Source organism: Pteronotus mesoamericanus, unplaced genomic scaffold (genome assembly GCF_021234165.1).
Source record: "Pteronotus mesoamericanus isolate MK-2021 breed Mesoamerican mustached bat unplaced genomic scaffold, CSHL_Meso_final contig_68, whole genome shotgun sequence".
Lineage (NCBI taxonomy): Eukaryota > Metazoa > Chordata > Mammalia > Chiroptera > Mormoopidae > Pteronotus > Pteronotus mesoamericanus.
The window spans coordinates 26291540-26316357 of NW_026555234.1; the positions used below are offsets into that span (position 1 = coordinate 26291540).

The window sequence follows — 24818 nt, forward strand, 5'->3', positions numbered from 1 at the left end:
GTATCACTGTATATGATATGAACAGAAATGTGGCAGAGCAGGGACATTCATTTTACTCTGTATTAAACACGGCATCACCGCAAATCTCAAGAGCTGATATTAAGTTTTGTGCTTGGTTAATACTGGGAATTCTACAGGCAAGGGTAGAATTATATTTGGTTGGCAAAAAGGCAATCAAACTTCACACTTGTCATAGAAGTAGGTGGTCAAAAACTCCATTCTTGTCATTGAGGCTATTGGCTACAGTTGTGTGAGCTATCTGGGTCTCAAAATCTTTTGTGTCATTCATTTTGAATATTTTTTTAAAAAATGACATAAAATTGGGCCAAATAATAATGATATTAAGTTGGAACTGACCTTGGGAAACAGCAGATCCAATGAGAAAGAGCACATCAAATAAAAAGAAAGAATAGAACTGGATTTTTCAAGTGGCATCATCAGATGTAGATAGTCTTTGATTTCATTTCTTCAGGACAAATGGACCCAGAAATCAAGGTAAGAAGAAGATGTATTCACAGCTTTTTCTCTGTTCTCAACACACGTGCTGTGAATTTTCTAGAGGTCATAGCACATGTTTCAGAAGAAGCCTTCTCTTTTGGAAGGAAGATATGTCTGGTTTTGCTGTAATAGTATATAATGTCTCTCTAATAAATTTAACCACGAAAAAAGTTCTTTTTAAATGTGTCTGCATTCTGCTAATTTATAAAAAGCAGGATGCTGTCAGATAAAATTTCACGAACATGATCTACAAACCAGACTGTCAAAAGTGAAAGGTACCCGGGCAGCACTTAGGGGCAACAAATGCATGAAACCACTGGGAAGGTTTCCTGTGACTTTGGGAAAACAATGTACTGTAAAGGAGCTCACGTTACCTTGATTTGCAAGTTACTGTGAGGTCACAGGAAATCCTGAAATGTTTTCCACATTTTCTTTTATACATTTTATGTCAAATTTCCTGCAATTGAAATCATAAACCTTCCTACTGCTGGAATCTCTAGTGAAGGAAAGGAGATCTCGTGACATTCCCCCATGAACACCTAATAACTCAATTCCTACCAGGGCAACAAGAAGCTGAAAGACGGGATTGGAAAGGGACTACGATAAGGCTGAAATGCCTCATGTCCTAACTCTGTCAAAATGGAAAGCAAACTGATGCCATTAAGATGACCCTAAAAGAGCATTTAGTCTAATGACAGCAGACTTTTCTCCAGAATGAGAGATAAGAGAGGAAATGATAGACTGTCCCCAAGACATAAGCCTACCATTTCCCCAAATCTCTCAACCAAAATGTACTTGTGGATTTATGTTCTAATTTTAAAATGGCATTTTCTATATGGATATTCGTAACATGATTCACGCTTCTGACAACCATATTTTATTGTCCCCGCTATGTTTATGAAAGGGTAAGTCAGATTTAAGGAAAATGTCCAAGTTTAAAATATTCCCTCAAGATTTATTACAACTGTGGAATTTAAAAATAGCTTTTAAATGGTCAAGTGCTCTGTTTTACTATAAATCCAAGCTGAACAATTCAGGTTCATTAATGAAAACCAATTTTTAAGGTTTGTTGAATCGTGAGTTATTAGGGCACATTACCTCTCCTGACATGTCAGGGGCCATCGGAACAGCAGGCCACAGGGATGAGTAGATTCCAAAAAACACCACCCAGAGTGCGATGCTGCCCCAAATCGCTATGTGGCTGAACTGTGAAGGAAGGGAATTGGAGTCAAAAGAATAGTAGGTACAGGGAGAACACAGACACTAATAAAGCTTTCACAAATTCCCTTATTAATTTTTTACTGCTTCCATAAAATATTATCTATGGGCATTTCTAAATAATGGGGCCTGTGTTTTAACTGGATCTTTCATTAAGTGCTAATCTCTTTCCGCAACAGTTACGATGTTCGTGGTGCTGGCATTCGGGGCTGTTCTTTCTCTACCTCCTTTGGTGGGTCTCTCTTCCACTCTTATTTTTTTAATCTCCTACCATCTTTAAGCCTCCTTGATTTTTCCTGTGCACGTTCTCCCTGAAAGGTGTTAGACACTTGTGTGAGTACTATTTGTATGTCCATGGCAGTAAAATCCAAATTTATAGTGCCAATCCTTCCCCTGAGCATCAAACTTAAGTTTTCTTTTCTTTTCTTCTCTTTTCTTTCTCTCTCTCCCCTTTTCTTTTTTTTCTCCCCCCTCCCTCCTTCCCTACCTTCCTTCCTCTCTTTCTTTTCTCCCTTCCCTTCTCTTCCCTTCCCTTCCCTTCCCTTCCCTTCCTTCCTTTCTTTCTCTTTTCTTTGTTTTTTTGTTGGCTAGGTCTCCTACCTGGATGTAACTACACTTCAACACTAAGGTATCTAAAATGGAGTTTGCTTTTTCCGTACTGGATATTTACAACCTTCTGAGGGCAAATCTTTTGCTAATATTATTAGTCTTCAGAATCATTTTGCAATGGGTTTTCTGCTGAACACCAGTCTTGTGACATGCTCTGCTAAGATTCCTTGTCAGAAAGTTTAAAATCTTCTCCCCTTCCTGGGCTCTAAGAAGTCTTCTGGTAAATGAACTTACTTTACTCAGTGTTTCCAAATTAGAATCCCCCGTTCTCTTTCCTCCATCCCTGACCCTCCACAATGAACCACCATAGAAAGAACCAGGGTTAAGGGATACATAAAGTCAGAATGACAAACTATAAAAAAAGTGGCAATAACACATAAGGAAACATGATATTTCTTGGTTGTGATTAGACATACTCTTACCCATGTCCAATAGGATGTCTCCAATCCAGCTTTCAAACACACAGTTATCACCACAAACTAAAACAGAAGGGAAAATGTTATTTTTAAGTAAATAACGATAGTTTGTAGAATGATTGAAAGATTTATAAAGGATAGGTATCTCTGAATTAGATGATTGGACTATATTATTTGTAGAACTTTGTACCTCTAACAAGCCAAGAGTCAAGTGAAGTAGCTGGGTGGCTGAACATGATGATCGTGACCAGCCAGAACTGCTGCCCACTCACGGCACCACAGCCCTGCCTCCTCCTCCGCCTCGCAGTGTGCCCACGAGGCGTGTGCCTGCCTGCTTCTTGTTCACTTCAGGAATGGTGGCAGAGACTACGTCTGCAGTCACTGGGGTTTTAAAGCTTGCTTTAATTTTGTTTTGTATCATCTTTAACACTTAGGGCCCCTACTTTCTGAATTTTAAAGATAATTCTAAAGTAATATAAGTGGATATTTAGAAACCTAAACACTTACTTTGACTTACTTTGTAATCTCACTTACTTGAAAACTCTGTGGAGCAGGATGTAAGCGCTTGTTCTGTGATGCAAACACCCACCCATCATTGTCGGTGACTATGCTACTAATTCTGAAGTGAGGGAACCAGGTTTAATGACCCGCCCTGTTTTCCACAGGATAGTGTAACGCTTTAACGGACTTGGCCTGGAATTCAGACCACATGGGCTCGAGGTTCCATCATTTATTAGCTGTTTTGGTTAAGGAACAAGGCAAGTTACTTGACATCTCCGTGTCTCCGCGCCTTCATCTGTAAACTGGGATCGATAAACCCCCTTACCGGGATTTGAGTATAAAACACCAAGAACAGTGTTCAGCACTGTGCTTTATTATCATCTATTTATAATTGATAAGATTTCAAACACAGTAGTCTTGGGAATGCTGGGCACGTGCCGTAGCTCGCAGTGATGGAAGTGTGGTGTTGGTGCAATGTCCCCAAAAAGTGGAGACTTCTCCCCATTGCAGTTATCATGAGACTGTAGAATAACCCAAGGAGAGTAAAAGCAAAAGAGCATTAACAAGGACAGTGAAATAAAACTGAGGAAAAAGGGAGACGAGAACAGGGCAATGAGGGGGTAATAAAAGTAAAGAAGGAAAAATGAAAACAGTACTACCCAAAGGCCTAAGAAGCCAGTGAATCTAAATGACAGTTTAACAAGCTAATATAGAATAATCTCTTGCTAATCAGAACATCTCATTTCATTCTGAAAGGGAAGTGCAACCAACCCTTAAATCCAGAAATGCACACATTTAAATTTGAAAATAAAATGAGCACATATGAAAAGATTCCAGTTTACATGTAAACTAGGGAAATGTCCTGCACTCACAGTGTAAACAAAGTTTCCCAACAGCAGATAATCGGAGGTTTTCCCATTTCCAAACACAGTACCTGCATGCAAAGAAGAGAGAGGCTTGTTAGAAAAGAAAAATGAAAAGAGTTCCGTTCAGAATCTTTTCAAAGATAAATCAACTTAGAACTGGTGAACAAGAGAACGGGAGCGAAGGGCCACACAAGGGAGCTGGGAACAAGGCTAAGAAAATACTGTAAGGGGTCTCACAAAGTTACTATACGTATGGGTCACACATTAAACACAAATTCCAATAGTCAATACGGAGAAGGAAACCTGACTTGTTAACCAATTACCAGGGCCCATGAGATTAGGAAAAAAATCAAACTAATGGTTCAAGCAAAGCTGAATGCTCTGAGCACTGAGTCAAGAGAGGCTTTCTGAACCTCTACTAGAGAGCTCTGATAACAACATCGCTGAGGGTGTAGGGGAGCCTTCGCACTCTCTCTCGATAAAGTTGTTGGTATCGGACCAAAGAGATTCTAAGACTGACTCACAGACAGCCGAGGCACGCCAAATGATTCTGGGCATTTGGGTCTGGCTCAATTCAGTGGTGCAGTTTAAGGTGTTTTTGTTAATCCAGTAATAATGAACAAACATGGCTTCAGATGAAGGGAGTGGTAGCTAACATGTTAAATATGCTATTACTGATTAAAAAAAATAAGTGAATAATTCATTGGTATCATTGAAAATTAAAAAATCCACAGTATGTGGAACACAATATTTTATTTATACAAACATTTAATAATATTTATTCAAAGCCTGACATGTAAGAACAAAATATGTTAGAATGCAGCGTGGGATGCGTCAGGGCGAGGGGTGCTGGTAAGGAGAGAAAAGAGCTGGGAGAGCTTCGGAGACACCAAGTTTGGTTCCGTTACTTCTGGTGTCATCTTGGGTAATTTATATTCAATCTCTGTGGAACTCTGTTTCTTTACGCAAAAGATGGGGTGAAACTCTCTACTCTGTTGAGGCTTTTTGGTTAAAATGAGGTTACATATGTAAAGTACCAGGCAGGGCGCCTGGCGCTTGGCAGGTGTTCCAAAATGTGACCCGTCCCTCTCTAAAGCATCCAGGTAAAAGGGGCCGGGCAGGGCTGCCTCCCAGGAGCCCAGAGCTCCAGGAGACCGCCTTTCTCTGTGGGGGACACCATGATTATGCATGCAGGACCCAGTGTGCTCCATCTTCTGGGTATGTTGTAGACAAACTTCTAAATGTTTGCAATTAATCGGCAAATTTCCATACAACAAAATTAACAAACTCAAAAGTCTATAAAATAACTGAAAATATCTTCATTACTCCCTAAGGTGCATGTTTCTGCTATGTGGCGTATTGGTTGGCTTTCTTGGTCAATGTAAGCAAGTTATCAAAAATAATCATAGCTGGGTCCAACTCAGCCTTCTACTCAAGGTTGGTTTGTCATGAGGAAAACAGAAATTCATTTCAAGATCACATTGAGGAAAAAAATAAAAACCTCCTGTTGGGTTTGTCAGGGTTAGCATTTGGATGATTCAGGTGAATCATTCATCCTCATATTTTTTGGGTCTTTGGAACTTTAACAGTCTTAAAAATTATTGGGGATCCCCAAAAGCTTTGTTTATGTGATTTCTAGTTATATTTACCAAATTGGAATTTAAGACATAAAATTTAAAAATATGTACTGATATATTTGAAAATAACAGTAACAAACCCAATAAATGGTATAATATAAACAGATTTTATGAAAAATAACTATTTCCCAAAATGAAAAAAAAGAAAATAGTCATTGTTTTATAATTTAAAAATCTCTTTAATACCTGGTTTAATAGAAACACAGCCAGATTCTTATTTGTTAAAAATATATGAAGGAAATCTAACTTCACAGTGAGATAGAAATATAAAGGGGAGGAGTACATTAATTTTTTCTAATAATTAGGCCTTTTTTTGTAGTAAATCAAAACTCAGCAAGTAGTTTCTTAAAGAGGAAGACATGGTTTCTTAAAGGTTTGCAGTGAGGAATTTTGGCCATCGATAGCATTAAAGTGAACTGGTCTGCTTTACACTTGGAATGGGTCTCTTACCCATGCATGACACTGTAACCTCAGCTCACAACTCAGACAACCCACAAGGCACTTGACCTTGACACAACCGCTGCGTTTTGGGACCCAGCGGAAGTGCTTCAGGTGTACTTCCCATTTTATCACACAGAATATGAACAAGATAGGTATCAAGTGCAGAGACTTAATAAAATATTAGCTTTACAGGGTCTTCAAGGGTATTCTTAAAGCGAAATTAGCTTCTCTAGTGGCTTTTTTAATGTGGATACCTGGCAAGGAGGAATACAATGACTGCTAGTACAGTGGATTCTCTGTTGTGCTAAAGTACCAGCAGTTTTACCCACCCCTGCTCTTGTATCAGCAGTGAAAAAGATGTCTCAATAATATTATAAAAAATGTAAAGCTATGAAATTCTGACCTCCTGGCCCTAATGGACCACCCAAAGGTCTTAGGTATTCCCAAGTGTCTAGAGATCATACTTTGAGAACTGCTGAAGTACGCAAATAAGTAACCTTATTTGAAAAAATAAACTTTAACTGGAGAACTTGTCTAAGGTCAAGGAATCCTGAATTGTACCCTGGTTTTCAATAATATCCCATGGCTCCAAAAAGTGGAAGTAATCCAAATATCCATCAACTGCTAAATGGGTAACAAAATATGATATAGGCACACAATGGAATATTTTTCAGACAAAAAGAGGAATGAAGTACTGAGTCATGCTGCAACACGGATAAAAACCAGGGTCACATATCACACAATTCCATTTATATGAAAGGCCCAGAACAGGAAAATCCACAGAGATAAAAAGTCGTGGTCCCCAGAGGCTTGGCGGAAGGTGGGGAGAAATGGGAAGTGACTGCTAATGGCTATGGGGTTTGCTTTACGGAGTGACGAAAGGTTCTGGCATTTGACAGTGGTGATGTTTGCATTATTCTGTGAATATACTAAAAACCACTGAATCGTGTAATTTTAAAAGGTGAATTTTATGGCATGTGAATTATATCTCAAAAAAAAAAATGCCATTGTGGTTCTCCTAGCCTATGGGGTCCATATTCTCTACCTTAATCAGATTTCTTACCGAACTCATTTCCATGGTCTGAAAGATGAGCAATATTTACTCCTGTACTGGCAAAACAGTTAATAAAGACACAATAAAAATCCCTGACTGGGACACGAAACCACCACCTTCTCACAGCTCCCCCTCACCCGCTTCACGCTGCAGCCTCTCATTAACTTGTTGACAAGGTACCGAGTGCCTACATGGAGCTGGGCTCTGGTTTAAACATTGTACATAGAACAGGGAACTCAACGAACAATTTCCTGACCTTCTGGAGTTTTGATTCTAACAGAGGAGAAAGATAATAAAAAATAAGCAGAGAGATCAGACCTCAACAGACAAGACTCGTAAAGAAGATACAAGATGACCAGGGGACAGAGGGGCAGGAGCAATGAGGATGGTGTTGGTGACCTGAGCGGGCCTCTCTGAGCACAGGCCCGGGGAGTGAGGCGGCAGGCTGGCAGACTGTCAAGGTGAACAGTCAGGAAGTGCATGGGGGCCACCAGGGGGAACTGGGAGGGGGAAGAAGGGGGAAAAATCAGATGGAGGAGCCAGCCGAGGCTGGGGCTCTGGATTCTGTTCTCAATGTGATAGAAGTCTGTGGTTTAAAAAAAAAAATCCTCACCCAAGGATATGTTTATTGATTTGAGAGAGAGAAGAGAGAAACATTGATGTGAGAGAGAAACATTGATCATTTGCCTCCCGTACACGCCCCAACCAGGAATGGAACCCGCAACCTAGGCATGTGCCCTGACTAGGATTCGAACTCGCAACTTTTTGGTGTATAGGATGATGCTCCAACCAGTGGAGCCACCCAGCCAGGGCAGTGTGTGGGTTTCTGAGGAGAGAGGCACCTGGTCTGATGCACGTATTACAAGGACCACTTCGGCTGCCCCAGGAGAACAGACTGGAGGTGGGCAAGGATGCGTGGACAGCCCTCTCCTCTGTGGCAGCCATTAACTCCCAGTCAACGAGGCATGGCCTATACCATCAAGGAGCTGACAAATCCGTGGGTGGAGTTTTTAACTACTACTGCTTGGGAGCAGAGGCTGAATGGTAGGCTGTCTTCTTCAGCATCTTAAGGCAAGGTCTGCTAGCAGCTCTAGCTTAAGCATCACAGACATCTTTTTCTAAAGTGGCTACTTAATCATTTTTATGAATATAGGAAATTCGCCACGATCCTCCCTTTCAAAACTGACAGAATAACATCACTTCCTCAAAAGAGGCAGAGAAAAAGCCCACGCTCTAAGATGAACATAAAAACAGATTAAAACTCTCATTCAAGACATCGGCTCAAGTCTACTTGAAAATACTAGCATGTCTGATTAGGTTCAGTATAAAGAGCGTGATACAAGCCTCATAGGTATAATAAAATATTAGCACTATTTTCTTCAAACAATACATCAACACAGGACCAAAAAAACCCCTAAAATTTAATTCTCTGCAAGTTGGGAAAACATGAGAAGTAGAGAAGAAAGGCTTTGCATATATTAAATCACTTTGCTCCCAGAGGAATAATAAAAATCTTTAAAGTGTGTACAACTTTTGGATGCATGTATTTTAGGTTAAGGAATACCATATAATAACGAAACACTGCTATAACTTTAACATATATTGACAATGAATTATTTTTCTAAAAAAGTAAAAAGTCATCTCTTAGCATTCATATCCTTTCTACTTACCATACTGAAGGGCTTTTAGTGGAAACCAAAACAGAATAACTGAGTGGAAGAGGCCATTTAAACAATGAACCCAGAAAACCTGAGGGAAAACAAAAATCCATGAGAACCACTGGCGATCAACTAGCTCTGTGAACTCTGACCTTTCTTTTTATCTGGGAGCGAGATTCACAAAACGTGTCTCTGTCGGGCCACCGCTGTGAATTAATAGGACTGACAGACACTTTCTGCCTCTTAGACCTTCATGGGTCATTTATTTATTTTTATGTTTCTCAAAATGTTTTTTCAGCTTCACTGAAATTTTCTCTACCTTTTAAAACCAAGTATTAAACATTTAAATTTGTACTGAAAAAGAAAATAAAGTTTAAAATAATGCAGATCCTGAAATTCTTTTAAGCGGGACTATTTTCATGATTCCAGAAGAAGAGAATTTTGAAAACATCGTAAGAGGTGAAATCCTTACTTTCTCTTTCTCATGTGCAATAAAAGTGTAAACTTTTCAATGGTTAGGATATAATGCATTCATATTCTTTCTCTCTCCCCATAAGTGTGTGTGTGTATTTCTACACATATACCAGAACTAGCCAGTATTACATTTAAATTGTATAATTCCTTAGTAAAGCATTGTACTAAGTAAAAATATAACTGAATTTATAAAAGGCTTCCACATTTTTAATGCCTGTCAACATCAAACTTTACACAATTATAATATCATTTAATAATTATTCCTTTTGACATCAATTGTATTTTAAGAACCAGAAAGCAAGCATCACTGGTACTTTCTTTTGCTTTGTAACATGAATATGAAAGATTAATTTAAAGAAAAACTGGTTAGAATTCTTATGGCCCTTTGAACAACTGCAGTTTGTCATCTAAAAGTGTTTCTTGCAAACAAAACTTATGCTAAATAAAACTGTCATGTATTAATAGTTTTAAGCTGTTCAAACAACAGAAATTAAGTTGCCTGCCTCCCAAAATTTTCCACTGTGATCTCAATCTCCTTTGTCAGTTCGCACAGCCACACCGGATTGTATGATCCAATTTACGCTCCAATACATTACACATTTGAACTTGTGTTACTCATTAACCTTTGTCTCTTCTCCTCACTGTGTCATTACCGCAAGTTTTTATTTGACAGAAAGCACAGGTGGGTGCAAGAAAAATTAGTTCTACTTTTCCATTTTCCTGACCGCTACTTATTGTCACATGCTAATCCTTTAACCCCTGTCATGACCTCAGAACCTCCGACCCTTTTTACCATAACAAACGTAATCATCATCATTCAGGGCAACAATGCTTCCACACTGGGGACCCACAGCAACTGCTGTGTGTACAACTATGCATTTTGTAGCCATTTGTCCCTGAATTTTAAAACACTTATACGGGATTTAATCAAAGAATTTTCTCTGAAATCATTAGGAAGATCCATAAACCCTATAAAAAAGGGTGGGCAACTCATGGATATGTAAAGACTCAATGGATACAGGAGTACAGGGGTGGGCAAAAGTAGGTTTACAGTTGTTCATCTGGAAGATGACAAATAGTAAAATAAACAAAACAAGAAAAAACTCTAGTGTACTCACAACTGTATACCTACTTTTGCCCACCCCTGTAAAATCTATTTGGATTGATCTGATGATTTTTTGGTAATGCATATAGGCCCTGATGATAATGAAATACTTTGTCAACAACAACAAAAAATAGTAAACTTTGCAAGGAAGGTTGCATCCACATTAAAACCATCTACCTGCTTCGCCGTGTCCCTGCCCACAAAACCGTGTCCGAGCTGCAACATGCAAAGGGCACGAAAGGATATGCCTTTCCAGGACTGGCTTTGAGTAATCCTGTGAGAAGCGAGAGCCCCATGGCCAAGTCTGTGATTGAGAGGTTAACTCTCTAGAGAGCACTGTGGTGCCTGAGCCACAGTAGTTTGGGGACCTGTGGCTGAGGTCCACACAATAATTTAGGTCACTGAGAACGACTGCTAGTATGCCAACACGTCTGGACCACTCCTAGCTCTCAGATCACCTTTTCAGCTCATCCGCCACTTTGGCTCAGCCACTTGAAAATACCAACCATGGGTAATGAAAAACATTATGGTAAGGTGGTAGAATTTAATACAAACTGGGCATCACAAACGAGTTTAAAAAATCCAAAAATAAAACATTCAAAAATAAAAGCACAGACATTTCATATCATAAAGAGTAACTGTTTAAGAGACTAATAAAAATACTTTTCAGAAGCAATGGTCTAAGGACCCTTCATTTTTTTTTTTTTAATTAACCAAATTCAGTGATTTAAAATAATGCTGCCAATTTGTATGTACGCGCACACCTGGATGTGCGTGCACGGCACATTCATGAAGACCTAGTCTCTGAAGATGAATAACATCCTGGCTATAAACTCAACGCTGACATTTATGGTGTGAGGTTAGAGGCCCTGAAACACCTGCTTCATTTTATTCTCTTGGTGTAGTGAGAAGAAATGTCATTCAAGAGCTTTAAAAATTAATAAATATTTAAAGTATCCCATGCTAACTGTCATAAATTCAAAACACTGAATCTAGGTTACATATAATTATTACTAACATGCTAATAAACATATATTATAGTCAATGGGAAAAATTCAGTGAAGATGTATTATATTTGTTACTTTTACTATAGTTTCAAAATGGCATCTATTTTGGCCGTTAGAAAATTAAAAGTTTTTGCTTCTCATACTAAACCGAAACCAGAATTACTAGAAAATACCACTTTAGAACATATACTTTCAGGGATGTAAACTATGTGGAAAATGAGCAGTTTTTGTTGTTGGGATGAACCAATACAATGGATCACAAGAGATGACAATAGTCCATGCCATGTCATGCCAGATAAAACCCAGAATATGATTTTAGATAAAATGTTGGATATTTTATTTTGTATTTCAAGTTTTATGGCCTGGAAACACAGAGTATTATGACTAAGTGAGTTATTTCCCAGAGACTATAATTTTTAATGCTCTATACAAACAATCTAATAAGGGCAGAGTTAGTTCACACAACAGAAAATTTAGGAAGAATGCCCTATCGCCCCTTGCCACTTTATACATGTAAAGACAGTCCCTGCCCGTCTTGGATGACTGACCCCTGTGGACGGTGACCCCTTCCCCACGGCGCTGCCGAGACAGCCTCGGCAGGGCCACAAGGACACTCAAGGCTGCCTGCCAGACCCAGGCCCCTGCTGCCTGGCAAATCCCAGTGAATCGTGGCTACAGTTTAGTTTTATAACAAAACGCACAAAAACCACCTCAGTCCGTACCTGGACCTTAGGCAAATCTGACTTCCAGGGTCCATACCCTGGGGTTGTTTCCTTGGCTCTGGAAGACCAGATGCTCCAAGCAATTAGAGCAGCAAAGCAGCGCACCGCGCCCCCCGCCCCGCCACCCAACCCTGCCCCGTTCTGTGACTGGACATCTTACCCTACCTTGGTGTTGAAGTCCAGGGCGTTCTGAGATGTTTTGTATAATTCAGGATACTTCAACATATTCTCTTTTCTGCACGACCTCTCAAATATTCCAAGAGTTAAGGGAGGCATTGCTGTAAACATCTAAAGAGCACACACAGGTCATTGTACCAAGCAGCTGAAGGCCAGGTGGATCTTTATCTCAAAGCATTCAATAGAACAGGAAAAACCCAATGTCCCAAACTTACCACATTATAAAGACCTATACACCATCGCTCAAAGAGGATCTGCCCCGAAAAGCCATTGACAAAGGCAAACCAGATCTAGAAAGAAAACAACCCAAAACCCCCAAATTAGAATACACTAAAGTAAGTGCATTGTGTAGAATCTGTTGTGTACTCAACTACTGCATAATAGCATAATATTTTCATGACTCTCTTGAAAATGGTATTTCTTTGCTTTACTTTTTAATTTGAAGGATGCTTTCATAAAGGATCTGTTATTTAAGTCAAAACTGGTTCCACTTGTTGAATTAAAAAAAACTGCATCAATAGACAATCATAGGTTAAAAAATTTAAATATAATCTTGTTTTCTAAAAGGCACTTCAGGGACTATATTTTATGCCATTACATTTTCAGAAGTTTGTTTCTCTTTTAAAATATGTCCTGACAATTATTTAAAGACTATTGTTTTTTAATATAACGCATTTTAGAAAATCATTTCCTGTAATAATACCATCATCATTTATATTCTTCTGTGATAACTGTATTCATATAGTTCATTTATATAAATTCATAAATTCACCTACAAGAAGCCTGCTGTATATGGATAGTGTCACGTCCTGCTCCTCTCCCTCTTAACATCATGTAATATACATTTCCTTAACTTGTTACATATCCTTTAAAATGATGTTAATGGATGTATAACCTCTACGGGGTGGCTATAACTATTTCTAGGTATTGAGCCTGCTTCCAGTTTTTTCTATTATATATAATTCTGAACTGAATATTCTTATACAGAAGTCCCACACATTTCTATTTCTTTGGAATGAATTCTTTTTTAAAAAAAAATAAAAGGCAGCTTTATTGTAACATAATTGATATGCAAAAAACTGCATACATCTAACACATATAATTGTTGAGTTTAAACATATGCGTATACACATGAAACCATCACCATAATCAAGGCAACAGACATAACACCACCTCCAAAAATTTCCTGTGCCCCTTTGCTTTTGTTTCTTTTTTTTACGATGAATTCTTTGAAGTAGAATTAATGGGTCAAAGTATATGACCTTCTTAAATAGTTCTTGATAATTACAGCCATCAGAATATGAAATATGAATTTATATATCAAAATATTTCATAACAAATTTATGCTTTGATAAAAAAAGATCTTTAATAGAGCATAATGTTATATATTTTGCAATTCTCTTAAAAATAGAAATTTCAATGTTGGATACAAAATTAAGGGGGGATATTGAGAGATTTTATCCAACATGTTTATGACAAATGGTAACTTAGTGATATTAGTAAATCAATAATCCCTACATTATTTAAAATGTAATTAAAATCATGTTGATCTGGAAGAGTAAAAAGCCTGGCCCAGCAATGAGATTACATAAACACAAACACAAAACCAAAACATAAAAAACAACAAAAAAGCCTGTTTAGAGGAAAGCAGGCTTGACATGCCCGTCAAGTGAATTTCTGAATTGGAGTTGCAGGGACTTCGCTACACTTCACGTTTCATTTAACCTCATTATAGAGGCATGAATTGCTACAAATTCACCATTTATCAATATGTACCCAGGCAGGCCTCCCTATGCACAGTTTCTGTACCCACATTGATCTTTTTCCTTTTTATAGTGGAAAGGAATGGTTGAGCATAGATAAAAATGATGTTTACTTCCTGAGATAGAAAAAAAAAACCACCCCACCAAAATCAAAGTAGCAATAGCACATGAAAAATAAGCCCAAACTGTGTTAGGGCTGTAACACACATGAACAACAACAACAAAAGCACAGAAATTGGGGGCAAATCTGAAATTGTTGCTTGCTTTGCCCATATGTTTATGGAAAAAATTTGAACATTTGTCTTAAACAAGGAGCCAGATCATTCATTTGTGCCTGCAGACTTGAAAAGAATTTAGCATCTTCATGTGAAGTTAAAGTTATGCTTTAGGGTGGTGCTGCTGACTGTATTTTTTTTTTTAAGTGTTAAGTATACATAAATTGACAAGACAGACTTCAGGGCTTGCTATTGGGTTTTCACTTTTGGGCTTTGTGAGATGTGGATTATGTAAATACATATTTGTGATACTCTGGGTGATGGTAATGTTCTCTCTGAAGGTGACTGTGATCTATTGTGGTATTACATACAAAGGAACTCTTAGGGGTTTCCTAGGGTATGATGGAAATATAAGGATTTTTTAAAACCAAACTTTCAATATAGCCTCATTAGTCATAAAGACGCAGTCTAATCTTTGTTCGTTTGAAGAAAGCCGAAGCTATGTGCATACCAAATTAGTCTAATGGGTATGGGTCAGCTCAAAGGTTATAGTTACAAATGCATCTGCAATCATCATTACTGGATAATATGAGAAATTTATGTTAATAAATTTATTGTGCGTCAGTGAATATTTATAAATGTGAACAGTCTCCTAGCTTCTTCATAAATAACATAAGGTGCTGATTCAAATGTGCTACTATGAGCTTGGAATTTGAGAACCTCCCTTAATCTATGAATATTTACAAAAAGTTTCAAATTCCAAATAATTTGCAAAAAAACCAACATATATGCTTTCATAGTTTATTTTAAAAATGCATGAACTTACTGCTTTACGACAGAAATGCAGAAATTTTAAAACGGATAGCTATAAATACATTTTTACCTTTTTATTTTCCTACTGAAAGATAAGTGAAGACATTTTTAGAAATTTTCTTCCTGCATTTTAAAATGTTAGTATTCTAATTCCTTTGTCTAAAAAAGAAATCGCTAGATAAAAGCAGAACCTTCTAATACAGTACTCTATCCCTTCATGCAAATATTTTGGCATTCAAAAACAGAAGGTCTCTAACAGTGAAGAAGTCTCCCAAAAGGCTGATTTCAAGTTAGTCTGAGATTTGTAGTTAAAAGATAGATTAAAAACATATCTCACACTAAATAAAACAATACCTACATTACTATAAACACATAAAAGCCCGTCCTTCGACTCAACCAAAACCACAGATGCAGAAAGAAGATATCGGTTCCTCTGGAGAGGTATCTATATTATTTAAATTCACAAGAACCCCACACCCCAGCACAACACGTGGGAAAAAATAACACCTCGCTAACTTTAATCAGAGCTTCTAAAATTAGAAACACTACATTGTTTTGGGATCTTACCAGAAAACCTGGATGCAACCAATTGTTTGAAAGAAAAAAAGTCTTATTTTGGTAGGAAGGAGTCAGACGTCTCAAAGAAATTTTACACAAATCACTTTAGAAAGAGCCAGTAATTTCAGTGAACACCTGACGCTGCTGCTGGGCGGCCACCATTAAGTAAGCACTTTATTCAGCCACCTGCCAAATCTGCATTTATTTGTTTGGCTATAATTTATGGCAACAAAGTAGCCAGTTAGTGATATTTCTGGCAATACAGCAATGGGAAAAGCAGTTTTTGCAGATAATCTATAAAACGTAGTGTTCCAGACTATTCCTTTATTAGCAAAGCAGCTTCGGACCTGCCTCTCCTGGTATTATTTCCTAAGTTCCAAGTCCCAGCAGAGAGGAGTGGCAGCGAAAGCTTTGCACACATTTTCCTGATGGAGCATTTCTGCATATTAAACAGCAGCTTACACACAGTCAACGACTCCTCTGCTCCCACGCCTGATCAGCACAAAAAACTCAAAGGAGAGATTCGAGACTGGCAGTTGTCCTCACTAGAGACATTCAATGATGTGTTTTCTGTCTATTCATTCACAGTATTGACATGAGCCATTAACATCTGCAGAGCTTGTTTTAGCTGGCAAAAGTTGGGTATCTGGGAATTGATGGAAAAGGTCAATTTGTTTCCAAGATAGCTGAATTATATTCAAAGTACATTTCCTTAAAGTGCTAAAAGAAAAATAACTTAAAAAAGAGTTATCTAGTACAGTTTAGGACTTAACTTCTTTTCCAATGTTTAAAGAATTTGGTTAGTGTTAAATATCTTATGAAGAGGCTTTAAATTCAAAGCCAGGTGAAATTTAGGGCTATTCAACCACAAAACATATAACTCTGGATGAAACAGACAGTACAGATTCAGTTTTCCTTTTGAGTTTAACATATTTTATTTTCCCCATTAGTACATAAGCTTTACCTACTACACTGCTGATTGTCAATGTTCTAGATTTAAAAATAATTGAGTGAGTTGAGTACTCTTACTTAATTTTATAAAATTAAAATTTTGTAAGCAAACTTAATTGCTACCCATGGCTTTAAACTCCTAGTGTCTTCAAAACTGCATGAAAATAAAGTTTATAAATTGATATTATTTTGAATGAGAAAAAATATAATTAGAAAAGGTAGTAACTATAGAGGAGACTGGTAATCAGAAATAATTATTTCAGGAAAAAAAGCACAAATTTATATGTACAAAAAGTAATATATATTTTTTGGATCTCATAAGCTATTTTGGAGGTGCATTTTGCCTCAAAACACGGACCATTATAGACCAAATTGGCAGTAATGAACAATAGTAAGTTTACAGATTATCCTGTTTGTATTTCCGAAGTATTTGATTATTTTACTTAATGGGTTGTAACCTAATTCTAGATTTTTAGTGACCAATAAATAAAACTGCCTGCATACTTGAAAACTAAGTTTCAATTTTACAAGCTGACTTGTAAGAACTATGCTCAGTCAACATTTTAACAAGGAGATAAGCATTCCAACAGAGGTATAAAGAATAGCTGAACTAAACATACAGCAGTTCTAACAACCTGTCAATAGGGTAAAGGTGAAATCGATGTATTTTTTTGGTTTGTTTACAGTGTTACTTCTCTGGTGTAAAGCATGGGATACAATCTGCATACAGCAATGGCTTGATTGAAATAGACAGATATGTCAATTTCACAATGTGGCTCTTTTGACAGATGTGTAGGAACAGCCAGCAGGTTGGGAGGCAAGATGGCGTAAACAAACATCGGTAAGGAGGCCCTGGGCACGTGTACAGGGGCAAAGGCGGGTCCTCTGGCAGGAGGGGCAGACGGAGGGCTTTCTTAACAAGCTACATGGGCCCATCTTCATGCTCCGAGGAGCTGCACGAGGAGCAAGAAACTCGTAACACCTAGAGCTTAAATATATTACAAATACTGCTTCTGACGATAAAAAGGCCAGATGTGAAAAAAAAGGAAGTGACTTATATGTCACTTCCTGAATGACCGTACAGATCACTTATTTATGTGTTAGTGCTTTGCTGTCCAGTATGGTAGCCACTGCTATGCACCTGATTTTGAACACTTAGTACAAAGAATGTAAAACATCACATTAAGAATTTTTATAGTGATTATATGTTGAAATGATAATACTGAATATATTGAGTTAAATAAAATTTCATTTAAAAATTAATTTGGGCTTTAATTTTTACTTTTTGCTAATGCGGCTTCTAGAAAATTTAAAATTACATGTGTGGTTTGCACTGTATTTCTATTTGCAAGCTCTTGGAGGAGGGGAAACATGCTTCATTTACTTTGTAGTTGCTGAATGAAGCAGTAGGTACTGTAATGTTGTTTGTAGGACAAACCACATCCCTTTGGAAGTGATATGCCTGACCCAGGTTAAGTTTTCATTTCAAAAGTATATTTGATATATAAAAAAGAATTTGGGATTTCTTGCTATACAGACACAAGAACTAAATATTCTGATAATTTTTAGATTAATTCCTCATTACCTAAACTCTTGCTACTAACCAAACTCAGAAACCAAAACAGATCTGGTAGCAAGGGATTCTTATATACACAAGTGCCTACGTCTGAAACATAGTACGAGCTACAAGATGACCAATACTAACAAAACTACTGATTAGCCTTCCTCATTCTGCCCCCTCTTTGCCTCCTCTTTACCCCCTCACTCCGCCCAGCAGAACTGCTATCCTCAGTTTTATGTCTATCAGTCCCTTCATTTTCTTTTCAAATACAACTTCTCTCCCTAAACAGTACATTATTTTCTATGTTTTTGAGCTTCATAAAAAATTCTATACAGTTTATAGTCTTTTTAAAGCTGAAAACATTATGTCATTAGCAATTCAACAATTCTCACCCAAGCAATATACATTTCTTAGCCATAATTTAAGCATTAATTATCCTCCATGGCTGACAACCTTTTTGTTACAGGGGTGTCCAACCTTTTGAAGTGTCTGGGCCACACTGGAAGAAGAAGAGCTGTCCTGGGCCACACGTTAAATACACAAACACTAACGAAAACAAACAAACAAAAATCTCATAAAGTAAATTTACGATTTTGTGTTGGGTCGCATTCATAGCCATCCTGGGCCGTGGGTTGGACAGCCCTGTAACATGTTTAGAAGTTATAAAAAGTGGGCAAATGGATTCATTAAAATGAGAATATGTCTTCATAAAGAAAATCTCCTTATATCTCTAAGCAAGGAACAAGGATTTAAAGCTTAACCTGCTATTACCTCAATAATATAGAGGACTATATTCTTGTAGAAGCAGTACAAAATGCACTTGGAGACTCTGTTGTAGTTCCAGGCACCATGAACCATCAATAAATTCTTCAAGTACTTGAACTGAAACAAGAGTGGAAAACATTAGTATTTTCCTTCTCCTAGTGTCAGCTGACTGACATGACTGGTGTGCTGTGCAGAAATGATGCTTTACCTGAGCTATGGAGTAATCTGAAGAATTAGCTGCCTGAAGGCCTTCGTTACCACTTATACCGACACCCACGTGTGCCGTCTGTATCATGCTGACATCATTTGCTCCATCACCAATTGCAAGCGTTATGACTTTGACTTGTTTCTTAACCATTTCAACGACTTCAGATTTTTGAAGAGGGGAAACCCTTAAATTAGAACAAGTGATAAGTTAGCTCTGTTTTCTGCGGGGCGGGGGGGGGGCGGGGGAAGAATTCTGAAATGTCAATTGTCTTGAAGCATCTAAGAAGCAGAAGAGCCAAATGAATATGTAGTTCTATGAAGAACCATTACGGAAAGGTCTCAGGTTTGCAACTGTTTGGTTCTCTGTTAACCTGGATGCCACTTCGAGGGAAAAAAATAACACTGGCGTCTTAGAAGTAAACCTTTAGGAGACAAACCTTGTTAAACACTAGTTTACCAGTAATAGTTTATTTCTTTAACGAGTTTGCATTAACTTGTTAGCAACCTAACATGTGAGTTAAAAAATTCCATTACTTCCTAACAAATATCATCAGCATTTCTAATTTTTCACTTTTGAAAGAAAAAAGTCAGAAAAGCTGTGGACAGTAGTCCAAATACCAACTAAAGCCTATACCATTTATGGAAATGAAAAGTTCTGAGCCACTGAACGCTGATCTTAGACAATGTAATACACATTTAAAACTACTTAAAACTCTACTCAAATGAACAGTAGGGAATTGGCTAACCTCTTGACCTATTCTCAGACACCATGGTCAATCAACCATAGTAAAGACCAAAGGCTTGGTTACATAGTTCATGCGCCTCAATTTTCTTTCAAAGCTACTGACTAATGGTCAAATAGAATCAAGCAACCTTCTGCATAAACATGGATCAGGGACAGAGAACAGCGGCGCCCATACAAATATCACTCTTGGTATTAAGTTTGGATCAACTTATCACAGACTTCTAATAAATAAACCCCACAACAACGATGGAAGGGTTCAAAGGCAGAATGCGTCACTGCAATTAATATATTATGTACACTGTCTTAGCAATTGAGGAGAAAGAAAGGAAAACTAAACAGTGAACTGGTTCAGTAAACTATGAAGATAGTAATTAAACACTAAGAAACAACTATCACACAATATTCACGAACAAGAAAAAGTAACTCAGAGCTAAACTCTTTATCAAGGTTAAGTGGAGTAGGTGTCTCATAATATCTGCTGGGACATCTGGTAAATCATTTATCATTCTGTTTAAAAACAAAGATCATTACTCAGAAAGAGTCAACATTGCTCACGTTGTCCTGATTATTCTTTAGGAAAGACCCCGAGCAGCGGACACTGAGCACAAATTCGTACTTTCAGGAGGCCGCACTGCCCTTCAGAAAGGTGTCATTCCGCCAGCAGCTCTGGGTTTTATTTCAGGCTGCAGAATCATCACCTTAGGTTCTGAGTTGCCTGCAGAGTAAACCAGTCTTCTCGTTTTGTACACCCAGGGCTGACCCAAAATGGGTAACTCAGTAAAAGGTTGCCATACGCAAGACTTATTTGTAAGTGTTTCTTTGAATTTCCTTTTATCAAAGTCTATCATCTGTGCAAAGTGACATAACTGTGAATATAAGAGAATGGATGAATATCAGGCCATCAATGAAGGGGTTTTTTCACTGTTGGCCCCCATTTTTCTCTCAAGCAATTTTCATGTCATTTTCAAATTTTATTTCATTTTGCTTGATAGGCTAATCTAAACGGGTAACCCCACTAGTCCTAGGCCAATGTTTTAGATCTGGACTAGAGCTGACATTTAGTAAATGCCAAAACTTAAATGGACTGAGAAAACAAGTGGGTGTCCTAGCTGGTGTGGCTCAGTGGACTGAGTGCTAGCCTGTGAACCAAAGGGTCGCTGGTTCAACTCCCAGTCAGGGCACATGACTGGTTTGCGAGCCAGATTCATAATAGGGGGCATGTGAGAGGCAACCACATGTTGATGTTTCTCTCCCTCTTTTTCTCTCTCCCAAATAAATAAATAAAATCTTTAAAAAAAAACCCCAAATGGGAAATGGGCATGAAAAGAGAGACACATTTGAAAACATTTATAGAATTTTCTTACAATTTTACAGTCTTACAGTGTAAACACATGTGATGGCACACTATCAATAGAGCCAGAAAGCAGGGTATTTTTTTCATAACTGAAAGTGTCATAAGGGTGCCATCTCCACATCGTAGCTGATATTAGTGATTTAAAGAAGCTTCAGAAAAGAGCTAGATTAAACTTTGTTTTCTTTCTTCATGGCTATTATAAACAACCACTGCTTTCTCTGCTCAACACTGCAATTTTCAATATCCCCAAATTAGAATTGGCTGCAATTTTCACCAACTCTGTGGGTGTGGTTAACTCAGGTGATAAAAACAGACTGCAAGTCCCCGTGGCAAGAACAATGTCTATTTTAAAAAACATCTGATGATGAAGTGAGAGTCATCACCCAAATCATACCACCACTGTTACTAGCCAAAGCATCTGTTTCTATTATCAAGCTAAAAGTAGACAACTGGGCTGGAAGAAGATGCAAGAAACAGTGGAAGCCCTTGTATCTGAAGTGTATAACACAGCAGTTGGTTTCTAAAGAAGATGTCAGATTTAAGTGGGAATTCATAAAACAATAAAATATACCTACTTAAATATTTAACTCAAAATATAAATGTACAAACTTGTGATGCACGGCAAGAAACCTTACTTTGCATATGGATCTGCTGTTTGAAGTTCTGCATATTTTGGTTGCAGAAGTCTCCTTCATGAGGTACCATCCATGGTGCTTTCATTAAAGTGAAGACTAGAATGTAATGATTGACCCAAATTGATTAGATCACCCACCCAAATTCAATGGCAACTTTTTTAGCAACTCAAAAACTCTTCCTAGAGTAGTTTACCTGGTTTCCCTGCAAACAATTTTGATTAGTTATTATTTTGAAGACTTAGGACATATTTAAATAAGGGATGATGACTTTAAGAAGTAGCACAGGGATAAACAGATTAGGGAACAAGGACACACTGATTTCCAACAAACACCAAGCCCACCCATGGAAGCAAAGGGCAGGGGTGCACTAACGCGTGACCGTCCGCTCTGGGTGGGATGCGCTGTGGGCACCTGCCAGCCTGCCTCGGGGAGGGTATGCTGTTTAAGGGGACTCAGGGTACTCAAGCTGAAATTAGTTAAAACGATCATTTGTGTTTTTAAAGCATCCATTTAAAATATTGTTCCTTGCTACAAAGGGACTACAAGATAGCAAAACAAATGACAAGACATTAAAAAGAAGTGTAGTACATAAAGCTTTTTCATGTAATTAGCAGTACTTGATCATGTTGGAGGATATAGAAATTAGCTTGAGTTAGAATTTGACTTGGCCTTGACAAGGAAAGCTCACGGCAGGTAAAAGAAATAGCATATATTAAAGCTTTTTAACTTCATGTTAAAAATTATCCACAATATATTCCTTCCCACTGTTTGTTTCTGTATCATAAAAGGTCACTTGCTTCATTCGTTAAAGTTTATTTTCTTTTGTACAGCTGCTTCCACATTTTACAATTTCCATAATAGTCTGGAAAAGCAGTTTTCAACCTTTTTCATTCCATAGCACACACGAACTAATTACTAAAATTCTGCAGCACACCAAGAAAGATATTTCTTGCCGATCTGACAAAAAAATAGGTGAAATTTTTATTCATCCACACCAGACAGCTATTGTTGTCTTGGTTGTTGTCAGTTTTTTAAAAAAACTTGACAATCTAAGGGAAAAGAGGTCAGTGCTCCTGACTAAATAGTCAGGTGTTGCATGTTTTAAAAACTCTCGTGGCACACCGGTTGAAAATTGTTGATCTAGAACACCCTCACCATGCAAGTTAATTCTTCCAGATGTCTATCAAAACCCACACATCCATGGTTGAGAATATTTAAAATCTTAATTTTACAAATACCAGTAGCGACCCATGTAAAATCCAGAAACATCATAAAAGCACTGTTTCCTACCCTAGATATATTATATATATTTTTTACCACCCATGGATCTGCATCAGGGTTTAAATTATTCACAGTTCTCTTCTCTTCTACTGTTGCTCTTTATTCTTCAGAAGTCAGAGCCTCTATAGCAAAAGACCACGTATCCAGCATGTGCTGTAAAGGTCTGGTTTTCTTCCCTGTGGCTCCACAGAGGGTGGTCCTTTGTGATACAACCTAGCAGTGCACTGAGCGCAATATGCTTTTCAGATATTTTGGCTGTAGTTTCTGCACATGTTATTCATTACTTTCCTTATTTGCTATGTAGTAACTCTCATGGCCCTGCGAACATTAGAATGTAGTACTGGAAATTTTTTACCATTTAAACTAGAAAATATATAGAGTGGCCCAAATTATATGAGCCTCATTTTGCACTCTTTTAATGAGATTAACTAAATGAATCACCTTTTTGAATGAAATATGGATAACAATTATATATGTAGGTATATACATAGACATATAGTAAGGAATATTTTAAGGGACTTTCTATAAGTAGCACAAAGGGGTACAATAATTTATTTTATTGGATTATATTTTAGGTTAATAACCTTAAAATATCTTATACAGTGAAAATTATGCTGATGATACAATCTTATCTTGAAAGCTCACACTGTGAACTTAAAAGTTATTATAGAGTTGTCTTTAGACAGTGAATCTTAAGCCCTGGCTGGTGTGACTCAGTGGATTGAGTGCCAGCCTGCGAATCAAAGGGTTGCTGGCTCGACTCCCAGTCAGGGCACATGCCTGGGTTGCGGGACAGGTCTCCAGTAGGGGGCACATAAGAGTCAGCCACATATTGATCATTCTTTCTCTTTTTCCCTCCCTTCCTCTTTCTCTAAAAAATAAAAAAAAATAAGGTGAAACTAGGGGGAAAAAAAGAACATGGAGGAATATAGTAATCCCTTATTATCCTGAAGTGTTTTTATAGTGACTCAGTATGGACAGAGCCCCTGTATTTACTAAGCTTGAGGGCTGCTCCTGGGGACTATTTAGAGATCAGGATCATTAGTGTGCGGATCTGCTGTACTTTCCTTTGCAACAAACTTCCTAAGATTTCTCTTTGGGGATATCAGGCCATCCCCCATTGAGTCATATTCTGCTGACTAATAAAGAAATTACAAAAAAGAGAAAAACCTAAGAGAAAAACTTATGAGATCTTACTTGATTCTTTTTTTGAACTGAAATTTGTGAGGCTCTTAAAAGGTTTTAAATTGAGGAGGAATTAAAATATGGCAAAAAAAATGTTGTCTTCCATGTACCAAAATTGCATAAGTGGCATAACCCTTCTAGAAACTCACCATCAGCTCATTACTGGAATGAAAACAGCCACTTACATAGCAAATCCTAAAAACAATACTTAGCATATGGTACATAATGAAATATTCAACCATTTCTAGGTCAGAGAACTGCGTTATTCAAAGGAACAGAGAGCGGGCGCTTTCCTCGCCTCCAGAAGCAGCGTCTGTGATACTGTGCAGTCAGAGGCGTTGAGGGGTTCTAATAACATAGGGACTGAGGCTGCAGAAATAAAACACAGATGGCCGTTCCACA

The 24818-nt window shown here is 37.7% G+C and overlaps 1 protein-coding gene across 3 annotated transcripts in view; it reads right to left on the reverse strand.

Annotated features, from left to right (window-relative positions):
- The window catches only part of ATP8A1 (ATPase phospholipid transporting 8A1), a 206621-nt gene that overhangs the window by 24402 nt on the left and 157401 nt on the right, over nt 1-24818 (reverse strand). For all 3 annotated transcript variants that reach the window (XM_054582124.1, XM_054582126.1, XM_054582125.1), the window contains 8 exons: nt 19218-19401; nt 19016-19126; nt 12599-12673; nt 12372-12494; nt 8911-8989; nt 4115-4176; nt 2748-2804; nt 1597-1704 (listed from right to left, as the gene is read on the reverse strand). In XM_054582124.1, coding sequence (XP_054438099.1) covers nt 1597-1704; nt 2748-2804; nt 4115-4176; nt 8911-8989; nt 12372-12494; nt 12599-12673; nt 19016-19126; nt 19218-19401 — 799 coding nt within the window. The remainder of the gene's footprint in view (nt 1-1596; nt 1705-2747; nt 2805-4114; nt 4177-8910; nt 8990-12371; nt 12495-12598; nt 12674-19015; nt 19127-19217; nt 19402-24818) is intronic.